Here is a 20,541-nt window from a genome sequence, read left to right on the forward strand (position 1 = left end):
ATATGGGCATATAAGGAATTTGGTTCCCCTGGCATCACAGGGATCTCCATATCTCCATATATGGGCATAAAAGGGATTTGGTTCCCCTGGCATCACAGGGATCTCCATATCTTCATATATGGGCATAAAAGGGATTGGTTCCCCTGGCATCACAGGGATCTCCATATATGGCAATAAAGGGGATTTGGTTCCCCTGACATCAGTGTGATTATATATTGGCATTCACAGATATGGGCTTAATATTGATGACATCAGGGATCTCCATATATGGGCATATAAGGGATTTGGTTCCCCTGGCATCACAGGGATCTCCATATCTCCATATATGGGCATAAAAGGGATTTGGTTCCCACAACATCATAGTGATGTCAGAGCATGATGTCAGAACTTGAGAGTCAATCAACAAAAAAGACAAGCTTTATACAAGCAACAAACACACACACACACACACACACACACACACACACACACACACACACACACACACACACACACACACACACACACACACACACACACACACACACACACACACACACACACACACACACACACACACACACACACACACACACACACACACACACACACACACAGGCGCGCGCTCGTACAAAGAGCACTGTTCCACTGGTTTCCAAAGCCCACCCATTGAAGAATTTATTAGAAGTTTGCAATAGAAAAAAGTACAGTTTCATGACAGTACAAATCACTGGTACAAGGTCAACTAAAAGGAGATCCTAGAAAGCCGAGGCTTATTTCCACAGGAACCACACTTTAAGTATCTCATATAACATTGAAAGACAGACGGATAGAACATAGTACTTTATCTAGGATAATATCAGTTTCAAAAGCATAACATCAAAAACAAAAAAAGAGAAAGGGGGGGGGGGGGGGGGGAGCATGGGGGCTTAGTCTATTTACAAGTCACGGGTAGCAGCTGTCTGAAGGTGACTTTTCATACCAATTTTGAAGGAGGCTAGGGATTTGCTCTCCTTTAGGGCTTGTGGAAGGGCGTTCCACATGTTGATGGTGTAGCAGGAGAAGGAGTTAGAGCCTTGTTTAGTGTTAAATCTACGTTGATGATGATTAGTGGAGCTGCCTCTGGTGTTGTGATTGTGAACATCCTTGACCTTTAAGAAGTAGTTTGTCAGGTACATGGGAATCTTGGAGGTGTAGTGTATCTTGTACACCAGGCCCATTGCAAGATGCTGTACTCTGTCAGCTACTTTGAGCCATCCCACGCTTTCGTGGTGATGATCGGTAAGGTGGGTCTGAGGAGGGAGACCAAGCACAACCCTAATTAGTTTGTTTTGGGCTGTTTGGAGCTTTAACTTTAAGGCAGCTGGGGCGTCGCGATACCAGACAAGGACTCCGTAATCAATGAGGGGCCCAATAAGAGCACCTCCTAGTGTCTTTCTGGATTTAATATTGATCAGCGGGGCAACCCTTTGCAAGAAGCGAATTCGTTGGTTGACTTTATTGATTACCTTGGTGGTCATTTTTTCGCTGGATAGGTTAGCCTCCAGGATGCAACCCAGGTAGCAGATGTAGTTTTTGAGCGGTGGTCACACCGTCTCCATAGCGTGGCCGTGTGTGTCTGTGTGTGTGTCTGTGTGTGTGTCTGTGTGTGTGTCTGTCTGTCTGTATGTAGCCTCTGGTGTAGCCTGAGTACCCTGGGTGACCAGAGAGGTGCTGTTGAGTCTAGCCTGCCCTGAGCATCAACTGCAATACACACACACAGGCACCCCCCCCCCCCCCACAGGCACCCCTCCCCCCCCCACACCCCCACACACAGGCACCCCTCCCTCCCCCCCCCCCACAGGCACCCCCCCCCCCCCCCCCACAGGCACCCCCCCCTCCCCCCCCCCACCCCACAGGCACCCCCCCCCCCCCACGACCACCGCTCAGTTCACACGGGTGTGATTTTTTCTTTCTATCACAGTGTCACCTACTTTAATTGTGAAGTTCTCAACTAGGCTAAGTTTCTGACTAGATCAAAAGAGGATACATTCAGTTTTGCCTAGGTGAATTGATAGTCTGTTATCATTGAGCCAAGTGCAGATCTTATTAAGTTCACAGTTAAGGGCCTTTTCAACCTGCGATATGTCTCTGCCTGAGACTAGGAGAGCCGAGTCGTCCGCGAACAGAAACAGATTGCAGTCACAAGCAGATGACATGTCGTTTACGTATATTAAGAACAACAGTGGTCCTAGTATACTCCCTTGAGGTACTCCACAGTTTACTGGGAGGGGGGGGGGACAGGGTTCCGTTGACTTCCACCATCTGTTCCCTCCCCACCAAGTAAGAGTGCATCCATCTCACTGCTGTGCTATCAAGACCAATAGCTTTGAGTTTTTCAATCAGAATAGAATGATCGACGGTGTCAAATGCCTTCTGGAGGTCCAGCATGACCATGCCGCAATATTTGCCATCGTGAATTTCACGTTTGATGTAATCATTCAAATAGATGAGGCATGTATCTGTGGAATGGGACTCTCTGAAGCCAGACTGGAACTCGTAGATCAGTTTATTCTCTTCAAGATATTTAGCCACCTGTTCATAGACAATTTTTTCCATTACCTTAGAGATGGAACTAAGGATTGAGATTGGCCTGTAGTTGCCAGGGTCAAGTTTACTGCCTTTTTTGTGCAGGGGGGTTACCTTAGCTAATTTGAAGTCCTGGGGGACATAACCCTGCTTGATAGATAGATTAATAATATGGGTAATGATTGGGGCAATGGTGGCAGCTGAGTCTATGAGAAATTTGGGGGCGATTTTGTCATGGCCAGCGGCCTTGAATTGAGGTAGGGTGCGCAGTTTTTTAAACACTTCATCAGTTGTCACCGTGGCAAGTTTAAAATTGTCTTTGAATACCCCAAGGTTCCTGTAGAATTTCAAGATGTGCCTAACACCAAACAGCCCAGATGGAGCGGGCAGTTTATTGACCAGATTTTTGGCCATGGAGGTGAAGTAGATGTTGAGATTTTTGGCTACATCAAGGCTGTCAGTGAGGAGGGTTATGGGATTTATCATCGCCACTAGTAACGGTGGTGATGGGTAGGGACTTCCAAAACAGCCATTTCTGTCAGCCAGCAGCACACAGCTTGTGGAGGGCTAATGATGATGACAGAACAGCCTTATCCTCGCCCCAGGTGGGCTCCACTGCTCGCTGAATGACTCAAGCAGAGACATGACTCATGGCCTGCTTGCTTGATCTTTTCACCATTAAGGTCGGCAGCACATTGTGTCTGGACAGATGTACAAAGAACGGCGGGGGGCCGCCCGCTGGCCTGGCAGTCCAGGTGCCATGCCACGTGGGCTCTGGTGCCTGGCAGCGTGTTGCGGGTTCGAGTCCCGATCCCGACGGCCTTTGCTGCATGTCACTCCCCATCTCTCTCTCTCCCTGTTTCCCGTCTACCTACTGTGCTGTGAATAAAGGCAGAAAAGACCCCTACAAAATATCTAGGAAAAAAAAGCGTAGGAATGGGACGATAAGCGATATTATCGTTTATCGTAATAAAAAAACACTCACGATAATCGTATCGTGGACATTTAATTTATCGTGATATCGTCTTTGCAGAGCTGCATATCCGGTACCACTTAAACCCTCTATAATTGGTTAAAGGTACTTAATAATATACGTACTTCTTTTTTTTACTCTCTACCAAATGTCTTTGACATAGCCGATCTATAAGCTCACAACGCGTCACAACACAACGTGTTGTGAGCTTGTAGATCTGCTATTTTTTGGCAAATGATCCACCCCAGGATAATGGATTTTGATTATCGCGATAATATTGTAAATCGCGACTTGTTTTGTCACAATAATCTTGATATGAAATGTTCGGCCCACTGTTACTTACTGTTAAAGACCAGACCAGAAAATGTACTTTTAAAAGGTAGGGTAAGGGTAAGCGATATTTATTGGTGAAAACTACGTTATTCTGATAGTAATCATTGCTATAGAGTGTTTGTTCAGTCACTGGAGTCTCCTTGTCTCTCCATCTCTTAAACAGAGAAAAATAAAACCTGGTATAGGTGACTGAATTTCAGCTAAACAGGAGAGAGTACCCATTTATCAGATATACAAGCGCATCACTTCCTGCCGCACGTTTTTAACTCAAATCTTCGCTTCTGCAGTGGTGGAAGGTAATTAAGTACATTTACTTAAGTACGGTTTTGAAGTATTCCTACTTTACTTAAAGGGGTACTGTCACCTAAAGGGGTACTGTCACTTTAAAAAGTCATCTTAAAATATGAGTTAATATTTTTATGAGGTCATTGTGGGAATGCGCAATTATAAGCCAATCAAATTAATTGGCTGTACTTAGACTACTTACTGTACTGGTCAGCTGTTGTTGGGGGGCAAGGGGCAGATTACACTGTGACATGAGACTATTTCAGAGCGTTTTCAGAGAGACCACGTGACCTACTGTATCATACTATTATAATTTCGGGGCGTGTCAGCGGGCCTTTAAGTATTTCTAATTTCCAATACTTTTACTTTTAGTAAAAACAGCCTTTGCTACGTGTCTCTCCCCGCCTCTCTCTCCCTCTTTCCACTCAATCTTCACTGAAAAACTGTCAATAAAGACAGCAAAACCAAAACATTATCTTTAAATAATAATAATAATAATCAGGGCACCTCCTGGCCTACTGGTCCAGGTGCATAACACTGTCTTAGGCATTGCCACATAGGCATGGATGCCTGGCGGCATCTTTTGAGCGTGCTCAGGAGAGATACCATATACTCAGCACAGACAGACCTGGCTGTACAGGTGATGTCATGGTGATACCTGATGTCCGTTGACCTGTTGACGTGACATGTGGTGTCAGACTTAGTTAACCCCCACACAGACAGTGGTGGACAGGGAACTATATCAGTGGTGGACTCTGTTTGACCAGGAAGGAACAGCGGCTCCGTTAGTACCGTTGGTATGAAGGAAGGAAGTATGGGGCCCAATTTCCAATTAACAATATGGCTGATGTGCATAGGGCATATACCCGCCCGGCCCAAGAATGTGACGGAAATGTTCTTTCATTCTTTATAATTATGGCCTTTTTAATATAAAGGCCATATTATATACATAATATATACAAGGCCATGTTATGGCCTTGTCTCGAACCATTAGTTAATTGCATTCACCTATGGGGCTGTTAAGTATGACATCATTTTGTAGGCAGAGGAGAATTTCTGCCCCGTTTCCGTGAATCTTTTTACTATTTTTACTATTTACACATTTTTATTCTCTTTGTTGTTGAAAGGAAAGTGTTAGAATTATACTTTAGTCGTTATTTTTGTCTCGGATCTGTTGAAATAGCGAGGGACAGAAAATGCTCCTCTGCCTACAAAATGATGTCATACTTAACAGCCCCATAGTGACATACAGTTGGTCATACCAGTGCCTGAATGCATGGAAGGCGGATGCAATTAACCTGTTGATAAAGAGAGAAAAACTGCAGCACTTGCCTGCAGTCTGTGAAAAACAGGGTTACGAATACGATCCACTTCTCTATAGGCAAAGATATCTAAAAAATCCACACGCAATATCTTTTGAAACCAGGGGAGAAAATATACAGAAAACGAATCACAAATGAGTGCATTATTTCCCTGATCATTTCCAATCGTATCACAGACTCCGCTGGTCATCAAATTTGTATTTGTCTCCAAAAATAAATGTTTGTCAAAGAATTATTGACAAAAATGTAAAAGCTCCATGACTCCAAGGCTTCATGTGTGTAATTGATGGAAAATAAGTTGTGTTTTGGGGTGAACTACTCCTTTAAAATGGACTGTGGGTCCAACTGCGGCGACACGCAACAACCCTTTCAATTTTTAACACTTCCCCTCACAGTCCTCTGTGGCTGTGTGGTGGTTGGTGACACCGCCATGAAACCCAATAAGTCAGAGACACTGCTGTCTGTCTGTCTGTCTGTCTGTCTGTCCGTCTGACTGCCACACACACACACTGCTACATACTCACACACGCAACTGTAGCTGTGTTGCCAGGTTCCACGAGAGAAATAAGCAACCAGGTCTATGAAAACAAGCGACTAGACAACATGAGTAGGCTACTTTAAATACACATTTGTATACATTTGCTAATTGAAAATAGACGATCTACAATAAATATATAATCTACAAGCTAAAAAACTAGCAAATAGCAATATTTACAAGCTACTTTATCGGAAAACAAATCCAAAGTCGCTTATAATGAGCAGACTTGGCAACACTGAACGGTACCTGGGGCAACACATACCACAGGACAGGTGTAAAATTCTTCATGACTGTGATGATGAACACATCTGGTGTGACTACCTCAACTGGCCTAGTGTATGTATGTGCACGTGTGTCTCACTATATGCATGTCTTTTTGTATGTTGCTATCTGTGTTTGTACTGCAGCTTTTAACCCATTCAGGCCAGGAACACATTTTAGTGTAGTACAGTACAGTACATGTACAGTATGTAGCAACATATTTGTTTTTGTAATTTTTTAAATCATATTTGACTTTATTCAGAAAACTTAGGTCAGGCCTAAATGGTTAGTACCCTTCTATTGATAATGTTAAGACCCTGGTGTGATGAGTGAGTAGGACACCTGCTGCTTGACAAGTAGTTCTTTGGGAGAGCAACGGACTATGCATAAGGAGTCCAAGCCCCTTCTTTTCACCTGACAGGGGGAGTTTCCCCAGTTGGACGTAGCGTGTCGTGTGTAAGGAACACGTTATTCCAACCAGGTCCCTTCCCCTCCATCAGGCACCCCGGCTGGCCAGGGGGAGCCAGTATAGAGACCAAGATTACTGCATGCTTTTTTGTGAGGGTACCTACAACTAGGAGACACAGGGAGAACATGCAAACTCAATAAAGGGGCCATTTTGCCAACCCCACCTAGACAAGTAGTACTGCCCAAAGCACATAAGCACAATGTATACAGTATGTTTGGTCTCTCTCGTCTGGCACAAGAGACCACGCAGTTCGGGTAGCCTAAAGGCATTGGGTGAAACACCTGCTTGACCGTTTAGAAAGAATCAGGATAAAAAACAAAGCAGCAGCTTTGAGCCTTTCATCATTTGAGCCATGATGCTCAGAAGGTGGGCTTAATACATGACAACAATTACAAAACAGATATTCTTCTTGACGAGCCGAATGAATGAATGAATGAATGAATGAGTTGATGAATGAATGAAACAAGTATCAGTGTTTTTTTTTTGTGGTGGTGACACCATCTCCTTTAGAGTGACTTTGTCCTTGTTTTACTATCTATCTATGTTGCTTTGTATGAGCTGCAATGCCGCTGGTGACCAAGTGGCGCCGTTGAGTGACACACACACACACACACACACACACACACACACACACACACACACACAACCCTGAAATTAACTGCTACACACGCAGCCATGCACACACGCACCACCGCTCACTTCAAACTTGGTTTGATTGTATATCATTAATATTATATTATATATATTTTTATATACAATATTTATATGTGGAACAAAATGTAATGCCTCAACTCCTACATTCCAAGTGCTTGTCAGGTGGTGGGGGGTCCCCAGTTCAAATATGATTATTTTGGGGGATATACCCCAGTGCAAATATGATTTGGGGGAGTCCCTGTCCCCATGCAGTTCAAATATGATTATATGAATATGATTATTTTGGGGGGTCACTAGCTCAAATAATATGATTATTTTGGGGGTCACATCCTAAAAGGTTAAGAACCACAGCTTTACAAGGGGTCCAGAGACTCCAGTCGTCCAGGGACCATCAGGGCTCCTTGAGGTGGTTCAAATGGACCTCTAACTTTAAGAGTAGGCTATGTCATTCTACACTATTAACTACACAAATGGAACCATGACAACTGCTAGGCTATAGACCTACTGTCAATGAAGCGAACGCATCAATAACAATCATCGGAGAAACTCGCGAAACTTACTTGCAGGTCGTTGTTTGCCATCCTGAGCCGTGAGAACCAAATGCTGCCGGTCTGTTTGGGCTTTCGTTGCGGGGATGCGGGGATGTCTGCCCGGTCTGCCTGCCTGTCGACCTCTCACTAAACTATCAGACACACAACATTAAGCCGCTTGGCTTGGGATCCGTGTTCCGTAGATCTTGGCGTCCGTACAAACGTCCAGGAAATAAATATCCTTTTTTAGTGGGATGCAGACCTCCTGGTTGAATAACGTGTGTCGCTGGAGCCTGATGGCGGTGACAGCGGCGGTGACACCACGATCGGTGACATCCTGGCGTTTCAAGAAGTCACTAAACTGTGGGACTGTGTTGTTGTGAGGTCGGTGTCGCCGGGCTGAGTGTGTGTGTATGATCCCCCTGCCAGGATGTCAACTCGTGGATAGTACTATCCTGCTGATCGCCCGCCACCGCCGCATTGTGTATAACTTCCACGAGAAAGTATAGCAGCAGTGTCTACACTCACTCAACCATCCAGTAAAACTGAGTCCCACGGGGATCAGAGCGCCGTGGGCTGGGGAGGAAAAACGACGCCGTGACACAGACGGACAGAATGCGGAAAGCTGATAGCCCTGTCTGTCTGTGTGGTGATGATGGTGATGCCCGCCTGCCTGCCTGCCTGCAGGAGGCTGAGAGGCTGTGTGTCGACCCATGGGCGCCCTCTGCCTCTGGCTCATGTCACTCTCATTACTGTAATAGAACCTGTTGATTTCATTTGACCGCTACACAGCCAGGACAGAGGTGGAAAAATAGGCTACTTAACCCATTTAATTCATCAATTCAATACTGCAATGTAGAAATAGCCTGGGCCGACTCTGTTAGGGCACGCGGTTACACCGCACTTTTATTCCGCCTATGAGGTGGGATTCTGCAAGGCAATTCAAAGGGGATGTGTCTGTTTGCTCGCATCCTTGCTTGCTTTTTAAGGAGAATAAATACCGGTAAGTCACCTTGCCAGGAATGTGGTGAAGATTATAACATCAAATATGTACTCTCACTGTTTGCTCAGTGAGACCTATTTGAGAGTTTTAAAACAGCCTGTGTCACTTATTAAATATACAGATAAGTTAATTTCTATGTTAATATAGTCTTTATAACAGTTAATATATATATTAACTTTTCATATATTTTAGGTTCATTGTGCTTGCAGTGAAATATTCAAAATATCTGCATGAAAAAAAATCCACATCTCAAAATATTCCACACCTTTCAAAATGTTACAATTCTGAAAGGTTATTAATGTTAATTTATGCACTCAGTACTTGGAATGGAACACTTTTGAACAAATGTCTTCATCGATGGGGCGGGGCATGAAGGTGATCAGCCTGTGGTACTGCACTGATAGAGGCCTGTGGTTGAGTCTGGTGTCTCTCATCTTCCTCTTGACACAACACAGATTCTGTGTGGGGTTCAGGTCAGGCCAGTTTGCTGGTGAGTTAAGCCAAGGTCACCAGTAGTAGTTTTGGCTCTGTGGGCAGGTGCCAATAGTGCTTCTGGCTAAAGGAAATCTTTTCCAAAAAGCTTGTCAACCCACGGAAGTCCAATATTACTTTAACCATTATTTTATGAACAGATATACAAGCTCAGCGCGACACTGAGCGCTGTGCTGCAAGCTTGTAGATCTGCTATTTTTTGCTTGTAGATCTGCTATTTTTGAAAAATCTTGAAAATGTGTTTGAATATTTGAATATTTTGACCCTAAATGTCTTCTAAAATCCTTTCTGTCAGTGGTTCAAGGTTGTCAAACTTTTTCATGTCATGGACCCCCATCTCAAAATATTTAGTTCCAGGGACCCCCAAAAGCAAAATTTTAGCTACAAATGCTCGTTACAAAATATGTATTATGCAAAAATGTGAGTAGCCTACTCCCTCCACCACTGTGCTCTTCAACACAGAGCCATCATGTGAGATGGCCTCTAGTCTAGTGTGTGAGCCGTATCACTCTCCACAAGCAGCGGTGTACAGTTACACTGGAAATCTGCTACTGAGAGCTTTGTGTGCAGATGGCTGTTGGTAACCAGAGAGAGACCACCCCACTTGTGAGGAAAAAGACATAATAGGCCATATTGTCGCTGTCGCACAGAAACCTCCTATCTCAATTTTTGCCAGACCCATGAAATGGGTAGGCCTACATAAGCAAATGTCGGTCTGTCTGTCTGTCCTGGTTTTCTATATAAAGGGTATATATGATGATGACATGATGATGACATGCCTACAAAAGGCATGATGTCATAAATGATGATGACAGACAGGGGGTCTGGCACAACCAGGTTGACCTGGTCTAGTTTTATATAATAAATTCCCAACTCGATCATACTACAGCATCACAGCACCCAAAAGTAGCAGATCTGCAAGCTTGGAACTAAGCCGGTAGTCGTAGATCTGCTACTTTTGAATTTGAACCCTGAAAAACCCATCCCTTAAAAAAAATTGGTTCACTGGCTTCCTTTAAAACAGCCCTGAACTTTTCAGGAGGCCAAAGGGGAGTTAATTATCATTTCTCACTTAGACAGACAACCCTTTTCTACTCTGTACATACAGTGTTTTATAGGCCTACTTGTGATGATATCACGCATTTACTACTTTAGGGCGTTTGTTTCCGGCCGGCAGTACAATGGCAGGGCCTTTAGCCAATGAGAGAGCAGCGTTCTCGGTGACGTCACAACCAACAAGTGCAACCTGATATAACTAACAAGCGCAAGTTGGCACCTTGACACTGACAGAGTGCCCGCCCACATACAGTACATAAAGACAGCACTCTTCACCCTACTTGCGCTCTCTGCTGGTCGCACTTGTCATTTTCTTCGGAATGTTACTATGAGTTGAGTGCACAAAGCGCAAGCAACATTGACAGAGTGCATTCTAGTTTTTGGGGGGTGCAAACCGCTCCTACATTTCATTTCATTTCTGTATTATGGAGATCTGTACTAATATACGTAAAGTAACTGACGTCATGGACAGAACGGCCCATACAAGCAGTGTCGTGTTTTTGTTTTTGTTCTGGTGCTGAGCATCCAGGTCTGGACCAGGAGACGCCCGCTCCAGTGTGGCGGTATCCCCTTCTATTTTGTGTACTATGTAGATTGTAGATAAAGTATTTTTTTTTTTGAGCGGTGCTAACCGCTCCTATAGACCGCTTAAAAAAAAACATGATGTCACAAATGATGATGACATGAGTCTGCTAGACCAATGAAACACTTCGATTCTGTTGATCTGTCCATGATGTCATAGTCACATAGGCACCCGATTGGTTAACTCTGATTTAGAACGCGTTTAGGCCGCCTAAATTACGTCATAAAAAATTATTGAGTGGTGCTAACCTTGAATTTCTCAATTGTATGAGTCATGTATTATCTATAATACATGAAAACAAACCACACTTTTAGACAGAGCGCTTTAATCACAGGGCCCTGTCTAAAAGTGTGGTTTGTTTTCATGTATTATAGATAAATACATGACTCATACAATCAGCAATGTCAGTTCTCTGAGTTTCATGAAACAAAATGTATAATAAAACACACTGATAACAGATTTCACAAAACCGAATGAATCTCATCTCAGTAATGTTCTGACGGAACGTGATGTGCTTCTGAAGACAGTGAATCACGTGATTTCCTACTGTACTTTTCCTGCCACAAGTTGTATTAACTTTTCTCCAAAAACAGACTGTATAGATTATAACTAAATAGTATAAACAATAAAGAGCCACCTGCATGACAGAATCAAGACAGGACACAACATGACAGTGATATGCCAGATATGATGAGTCTGTCTACAGGGATTGCTGGTACTCAACCTTGCCCACAATGTCAAGACCATGGTGCTTCATTGATGGAATTGCAGCGGAAAGGGTCAGCAAATACCACTAGTTTCATTACCTGAAGGAGTTCGGAGCGAGCCCCCGCATGCTCAGGCTGTATTACAACAACTCCATTGAAAGCACTCTGTCAGGCTGCTGTGTCACAGCCTGGTATGGCATCTGCACCATTAAAAAACGGAAAAGCCTACTGTATGTTGTGGTGCGTTGGGCCAAGTACATAATGGCTGGTGGGCTCTCCTCACTCCATGAGCCGTACGATGAGCAGTGTGTAGTCAAAGCTCACTGAACAGGACAGTCACCACCCCAGTCACAACCTCTTCATCTCACTTCTACAGCCGTGGCTATGGAAGGAGGTCTAGTATCAAATGCAAGAGCACCAGCTTTCTGAACAGCTTCCTCCCGCCTCAGACTGTTGAACAAGGCCTGAACACCGCATGTCACCCGGCTGGCCTGCCACAATGGAACACTTTCTTTGACTGACTGTTTTTTCTATGTTGGATTGCCTACCTTCATGTGGATTCTTCCCCTATGAGACCTACTTTTCCTTTGAAAACTTGGAACTACAGTACCATGTGCCATGTGTGCCACTGTTATCTGTGAGGATTCTGAAATCACCTGACTCATTTTTATTTTTGGAATATTAATATATACAAAAAAAAGATTATGCTGTCACTAATGAGTTAACTAGACCAAATGTTCCGCCCCAGGATAACGGATGATTCTTTGGTCAAAATAATCGTGGTATGAAATTCAAATACTTCGGCTTTGCCGAAATAATTAGTATAGGGTCATAAACAAAAATCTAGAGGCAAATAAGATCACTGGTTGCCTAACTGACGACCACCAGAGTCATCAGGCTCCGGTGGCAGAGCTGGTTCTGTCCAGAGATGGTTCCGTCCTCTGTATGGTGTAAAGGTCAGGACACACGAAAACCTTATATAGTCTGAGCAGACCTCTAGACTGACATCATACACAACACAAAGAATATTGCCATGCATGCCTATCAACACTGATTCGCGCAGGCGCCCTTACAGGAATTAGTTTGCACCGCTCACTTCGCACGGTGATGATGACACAAGTCCGTTAGACCAATGAAACACTTCGATTCTGTTGATCTGTCCATGATGTCATAGTCACATAGGCACCCGATTGGTTAACTCTGATTTAGAACGCGTTTAGGCCGTGTAAAATACGTCATAACACGTTTAGGCCGCCTAACCTTGAATTTCAAAATTGTATTAGATTAATATTCACTTATAAGCGATAACATAACCACACTTTTAGACAGAAAATTTGCACAGTTTGTGGCCTACTTCCTTAATAAAAACGACAGCAATGCACAATGTTGTCTATATAGTTCATACAGCAAAAGACCATGATACCCTATTAATAACAATAACTAAAAACACAAAAGAACTATAAATAATAAATGTGTTCCTATATATTTTATATATATATATATATATATATATATATATATATATATGTTACAGGATGTTTGGGTAACGCAGGACGTTCATTGTAAGAGCGCTTGTTTTGTCGTTCACCACACACTAATCACCACCAGGTGGCGACGACAGCCATTCACTCGCATTCACTAGTGAAGGCGCTGACGTCACTCGTTTGCGACTGTATTTACTAGCCTAGCCTAGCCTAGCCTAGCCTAGCCTAGCCTAGCTTAGCCATTAGCTCCATTGTAGTCACTTGGACAGGGTGTTTATCGTGGGCTTGCCCAGGCCTTACGGCCTGGGCATAAATATAACTATTGCATTCACCACGGCTTCGTAACTCGCGCGGCGCTCCGCCGGCCGCGCGGCCCAAGGTCCGCTGGCCTGCGCGCCGCTTGCAATGTCGTGGACAATCGAGCGGGCGCGGCTCCGCCTGGAGGATGTTGCTGTGGGCGACCGCTTGTTCCGCCCCGTGCTGCACACCGAGTGCTCCGTTTCTCGACCGTCCTGTTTCTCTTTAAAACCGTGACATATATATATAGCTTTTTTTCTGTTTCTTTTTTTTAAATCTTTTTCTTTTACCATTCTCCCTTTTTTCTTTTCCTTTTCAATCCTTCTTGAACTGTTCTCTACAAGATATCATATCCTTATGATACAATTCTAGAGTAAAAGATAAAGATATTATTTAATATCTTCAATTTAAAAGGGAAAAACATTTATGATTGCCAGACCCATGAAATGGGTAGGCCTACATAAGCAAATGTCGGTCCGGGTTTTCTATATAAAGGGTATATATGATGATGACATGATGATGACATGCCTACAAAAGGCATGATGTCATAAATGATGATGACAGACAGGGGGTCTGGCACAACCAGGTTGACCTGGTCTAGTTATTTAAAGAAAAGGCTTGAAAATCAAAGTCCACAGTATATCATACTCCCTAAATATTTTTTGCACCGCTCACTTCGCACGGGTGCGATTTTTTTTTTGTGCTGTGGCTTGGGTGATGTCACAAGCATCCAACCAAGCACTATAAGGGTGGCTGTCACCCCTCGAGATTAGATTCAAACAGTATTTAATTTACTCCAGTCTTTGCCTATCTAAGAGATCTATCATTTAGAAATTGGTCAGAAGTTGTTACATTAGGGAATCGGTCACAACATTGATCACAATGGCATCACCAACGCCCCTGTCAGCAGCATGCAACACGTTTTCCCTGTCTCTGTTCAAACGGCTGTCTGAAAATAACAACACTGACAATGTGTTCTACTCTCCTCTCAGCATCTCCTCTGCTCTGGCCATGGTGCTGCTGGGGGCCCGTGGCAACACAGCCACACAGATGTCAGAGGTTCTGCACTTTAAGGACAACGTCCACATGGACTTTTCCAAGCTTATGGCTGACCTGAACAGGCCAGGGAGGTCCTACGCCCTCATCCTGGCCAACCGCCTGTATGGAGAGCAGTCCTACCAGTTTGTTGAGGAGTTCTTAAGTGCCACCAGAAAACACTATGACGCACAGCTGGAGCCCGTGGACTTCATTGGCAACGCAGAAGGAGCCAGGCTGAACATAAACAGCTGGGTGGAGAAACAGACGCAAGATAAAATCAAGGACTTGCTTGCACCGGGTGTGGTGGATGGACGTAGCAGACTGGTTTTGGTCAATGCCATCCACTTCAAAGCCACGTGGGACAAGTCTTTCCCCAAGTGCGAAACCAGGGATGGACTGTTCAGACTCAGCAAGACTGAAAGCAAGCCGGTGAAGATGATGCACCAGGTGTCTGTGTTCCCTCATGCCAGGATTCCTGAAATCAGGTGTCAGGTCCTGGAGCTTCCCTATACGGGGAAAGACCTTAGCATGCTTGTCTTCCTGCCTTATAAGATAGAGGATAACACGACAGGCCTGGAAAAGCTAGAAAAGGAGCTAACCTATGAAAGGTTTGTGGACTGGACCAATCCGGGCAGGATGGAGTACAGAACGATTGAAACCCTGGGCCTGCCTTGTTTCAAGATGGAGGAGACATATGACATGAAAGACATCTTGATCAGGATGGGCATGGAGGACGCCTTTGACAAAGAACAGAGTGACTTCTCCGGGATGTCTCCAGCCAACGACCTGGTGCTCTCCAAGGTGGTGCACAAGGCCTTTGTGGAGGTGAACGAGGAGGGCACTGAGGCAGCAGGGGCTGCCTTTTCTGTTATGGGGCAATGGGCTTTGGCACTTAATCCCATCTTCGTTGCTGACCACCCCTTCCTCTTCTTCATCCGGCACAACCCCACCATGAGCCTCCTCTTTGCAGGCCGATACTGCTCCCCTCCTTGAGTTGGATATGGGGGGGAAGTGGGGCTGAGTTACCAGGGCCCAAGGTGGAGGGGTCTTAATTATTTTTTTATACTTTAACTATTGAAAAATAGCAGATTTACAAGCTGTGCAAATCTTTGTGTATAAGTATTTTTTTAAGCGATTCAAGCAAACATTTGTAACTCAGATTTTGTTTCTGGGGGTCCCTGGAACAAAATATTTTGAGATGGGGTCCGTGGCCAAATACAGATCATTTTGGGGGTCCTTCACATGAAACGGTTTGAGCACCAATGACAGAAACATAGTTTGACATAGTTCTTTTCAAAAAACCTTATAAGGATTTTAAATATTCAAAGACTTGCACCGAGTGCCGTGCTGCAAGCTTGTATATCTGTTATTTTTCAATAGTTAAAGCACAAAATAATGTGTTCCCAGTCTGAATGGGTTAACCCCCCCCCCCCTTGAAGAACATTCATGGGGTCCCGCAGTGAATCCTTGTACCCAGGGCCCAGGATTTGGTGCGACACCCCTGGATATGGTTTCCTGCACCACAGTTAGTTGGCGTGGTTGCCCTGCAGGGCAACATACTATTGCTCTTGGTGTTCTTGGTGTCCTATACGTGGCTGTGCGTGTGTCCGTAGCCTTTTTCCTCAGCGTTTTGCCATAGTAACATGTGTGTGCGTAGCATCATGTTTGTCTAGTGATGTCATATGTCGTATGTCTGTAGCCTTCTTCCTCAGCGTTTTGCCATAGCAAAACGTGTGTGTGTAGCAGGCCTGGAATTTCGTCATTTTAGGGGCAAGGCCACTTGGCCTTTGTTGTTGTCCATTTTTTGAAGGCACAAAGGCCAAATGCCAGGGCAGGAAGGCCATCAAATAAAACAAGATTTTAGTCCATTGAATGATTTTGTTGAATTTAAGAATTAGGGATGATAACCTAATCTGCAGTGAAGGCATTTGGCCTTTGTGCCCTCAAAAAATGGACAACACCAAAGGCCAAGTGGCCGGTTACACATCTTCATTCAGAAACATTGCCATTCAGAAGATTGACTTCCATTAGCCCTGCACCAATCAAAGTCAATGGATTGGTTTAAAGATGGGGACTCGGGAGAGATTTCAGAATCTCACAACTAAATGGTAAATGGTAAATGGTGCATTTATATAGCGCTTTTAATCCAAAGCGCTTTACATAGATTGTGCATTACATTCACCCATTCACACACACATTCATACACCGGTGGCGGAGGAAGCCATGCAAGGCACCAACCTACTCACCGGAGGCAATTAGGGGTTCAGAGTCTTGCCCAAGGACCCTTCGACATTAACTCAGGGGGAGCCCGGATTTGAACTGGGAACCCTTCGGGATTTATACCCTTCGTGCTCTAATACCAGTTTCTCTACCCCTGAGCTATGCCTGAGCTATGCCGCCCCCAACAACAACAACAACAACAAAAGACACTGGTGTCTACATGACAAGAAAGAGACACTGGTGTCTGTCCAGTCTAGACTCTACATATTGACAACAAGAAAGAGAGGAGAAAGTGGTTCAGTCAGCTGGGGCATTAAGGCCACAGTGGCCTCAAGTCATGCAATTGTTTTGAGGGGCACAGGGCCAAACTGAGGGGCAACGGCGGCCATGGCCTTCATGGCCTCCATGAAATTCCTGCCCTGGTGTGTAGCATAGCCTGTACATCCTAGACTCAAATCCTAGTCTGAAGACATTATGCAAGCACGACCACCGCTCACTTCACATTGGGTGTGATTTTTACTCATTATCAAGGGTTTTTCCCATTGAAGTACAAGGGCAACCACATTTGCAATTTCCAATTGCATCTTTCTAGTTACTTGCGCAAGCAGAGCGTGCAAGTACTGTAATCGGCTGGGTATGTATGTAATGTATGTATGTACTGTATGTATGTATGTCAGTGTCTCCTCTTGTTGAAGACCGTAGCCCAGTCAGGGACCAGCATCTCTGGCAACATCACCAATAACAGCCAATGAGGGACCAGCATTCCTGGTGATGCCACTGGTGATGTCAGCAGAGTTTGGTATATAAGAGCATTCCTGGTGATGTCTTCATTAATAACAGCCAATGAGGCAGGGCACACACACCTCATGGAGTGCTCTGGTGCACAAGTAGGCCATGTATGACCTACTTGTGCACAAGTCGCATGTTGGCACCTCGACAGTGTGCAGTTCTAGTTAGTGTGGTTGCCAGTAGCGCAACCAGACTATTTTTCTAGCCCATTGTTCAAAGTATTCCGTATACACAATCTGATGTCATCAGTGATGTCATCAGTGATGTCATTGATTCTGAGTGTAGTTGAGTTCAACGGGGCAGTGGTGCTAGTGAGGAATCCAGTGATGTCATCAGTGATGTCACTGATTCAGACTGGTGTAGTTGAGTTCTATGCGGGGGAGAGGTGCAAGCTTGTGGAACGGTCGAGCTTCACATTTTGACGAATACACTAATTTAAGAGAAGTTTTTAATATTATATTAATAATTGCAAATATTAAAAGGTTCTGAATAACAAATTAATTTAATTGGTTTTAATAGTTTTTCTTACGGTTTAAATAACTAAGAAAGGAAATAAGACTATTTGCAAAAGGGAAATGTGTTATTAAAATATTTCTGATAAGTACATACATTCTTTGTTCAAGTTTAAACTGTTAAAGTTTAGAATATCACATGGGTCAACTTACCCCTCACCTGGGGCAAGTTGAACCAAATTACCCCCTTTTATTAATAAGTCATATTGTTATGGTCCTTTGTCATAGACACTTACTTATGATTTCAAATGATAGCAGACATCCTGAAATATGTCTAGATGTTTTGAATTTACTGCCATCTCACTTTTTCTTGCTTCCAGGGCAACATAAGCACGAAGTGGTTCATCTTACCCCGTTCTCCCCCTATGTGCACTGTTTCACCATGTTGATATTAGTCATGTAACATAACAGTCATTTCTACCTGGATATTCTGTTAAGACATCAAAGACATTGATGTGAGAAGATATTTTGTATTTTTTAGGGGTTGGAGAATTTTTTTTATTTTTGTGTTGGTTTAGTAATAAAATGTGTTGGATACTAAACATTTAAAAACGTATCACTTGTTAGAAAGAGGAAGTCAATAGCTTCATTTTGATGCCATACGTGTCAACCCCATATATTGTGACAAGCTACACTGTGATGGGGCAGGTTGTCACAATGTGTCAAGCTGACTTTGAAGGCTAATAACGTTTTGATACAATAAGTTATGGAACAAAGGTTTTACCCATTTCAAGCCAAGACCTTAAAGGACAACTTTGTTCTTTTTTACAACAAGGCTTCATATTTTAAGATAGTCATTAGAGAAAAGTAAAGATGAGTGTTAAAATGTTCTTCTATCGTTTTAGTGATTTTAACGATTTTGATTTGCATGCATGCCCCCAGGGGGCATGCACGCAAGTGGCTAAATATGTATTTTTACTAATCAATAAGCCCATTCCCAAGATGCACCACAATCGTTCATGGGCAGATGTGACTTATGGGGTCTGGTGTAAATAGTAACAAAGAAATTGCAGGTTTATTGTGTCTAAAAATACATATTTAGCCACTTGTACGCATGCCCCCACCCACTGAAATCAAAACTAAAATCGCTAAAACAATAGAAAGCAGTAAATGAAAACATTGTAACACACTCATCTTTTCTTTTCTCTAATTACAATCTAAGATACGAATCCTTGTTGTAAAAAAACAAAGCTGTCTTTTAGGCTTCCTTCTAATGTAGGAGTGATTATCAGATGTGTTGTTCATGAGCAGTTCACATCAGAGTAAAAAAGTGTGACAACCACCCCCTAGTCTCCCCCTACATCAGGGTTCCCCAATTAGTTTTCCCCAAGGGCCGAATTATGTCTAGGGTACCAAGCCGAGGGCCACAACATTGCAGGGGGCGACTGTGGCGTTCCCACTACTCCAGCGACAGTTTTCGTCGTTGTCGGGTGAAAATCTTGTATGTCCAAAACCGTTCGTTTGAATTTATCATTTTAAAAATGATTTAAACTAGTGAAAACAGCTGATCTACAAGCACACAACACCTCGCGGTGCGAGGCGTTGTGTGCTTGTAGATCTGTTTTCACTACTTTTTTGCAACGGCCTTGTATGATTTGCGAAAGAACGTACACATTTGGAGATACGAGATTTCCCCCCGACAACGACGATATACTAGTGTTGTTGCTGCTCTTATACCACCATTATTACTGGGGTTGGTGTGGGCCACACAGAAGCCCCCCGCGGGCCGCAAATGGCCCACGGGCCGCCTATTGGGGAACCCTGCCCTACATATTTTGCTTTTGTTCTGATTTTAAATAAATCAGGATATGAATGTGGGTGAAAAAAGAAGAAGACATTATTTCAGTTGTTTATTTAATAACTTTAATTAATGTTTTCAGGTAGCCTACTGATCTTTTTATTTATTTTCACAGTTCATACTAAGAACAGTGCAACTAAAAGAAACACAATAAAAGGATACACAAACCATATGTCTCCAATAAGAAAAGAAGATATGCTGATACATCTTTGCTGGAAAAGGAAACAAACATTAACATTAATAGAAATAATCTCCATAGCCTACTGATGTTTTATCCAGAGGTCCACTCCCAATACTTTATACTGTAGGCCTAATACTGCATATAGGGCGAACTATTCGCATAACTGCTAGATATGTATTTTAAATAGGCCTATATAATAATATAACGTATTATCTCTCATAACACAAAACTAACCTACTAAAAGACTGACAACATGCATACATTTACTGTGCAACTCACTTCTATTGTTTAACGATATTTAAAAATGTATTTTTGGAGCGGTGAAAGCGCTCCCAATAGACAGGTATGTCCGTGGGTATGTGGCTGGCTGGCTGGCTGGCCGTGTCCGTCCGTCCGTAGCCTGGCAATACCTTGAGTGGCCACACACAACACACTAGTTAAAGAGGGGCGCTGTTTTGTGCAGGCCAGG

General features: G+C 43.6%; 1 protein-coding gene across 1 annotated transcript; it reads left to right on the forward strand.

Annotated features, from left to right (window-relative positions):
• Positions 1 to 14,416: 14,416 nt before the first annotated feature.
• Positions 14,417 to 15,565, forward strand: LOC308282694 (leukocyte elastase inhibitor-like; the record flags this gene model as incomplete). Its single annotated transcript, XM_080723083.1, has 1 exon — positions 14,417 to 15,565. The coding sequence occupies one exon, from the start codon at positions 14,417 to 14,419 to the stop codon at positions 15,563 to 15,565; it is 1,149 nt and encodes a 382-aa protein (XP_080579209.1).
• Between the last annotated feature and the right edge of the window lie 4,976 nt (positions 15,566 to 20,541).

This window comes from Nannobrachium achirus, assembly GCF_963921795.1.
Source record: "Nannobrachium achirus genome assembly, chromosome: 4".
In the NCBI taxonomy this organism is placed as follows: domain Eukaryota; kingdom Metazoa; phylum Chordata; class Actinopteri; order Myctophiformes; family Myctophidae; genus Nannobrachium; species Nannobrachium achirus.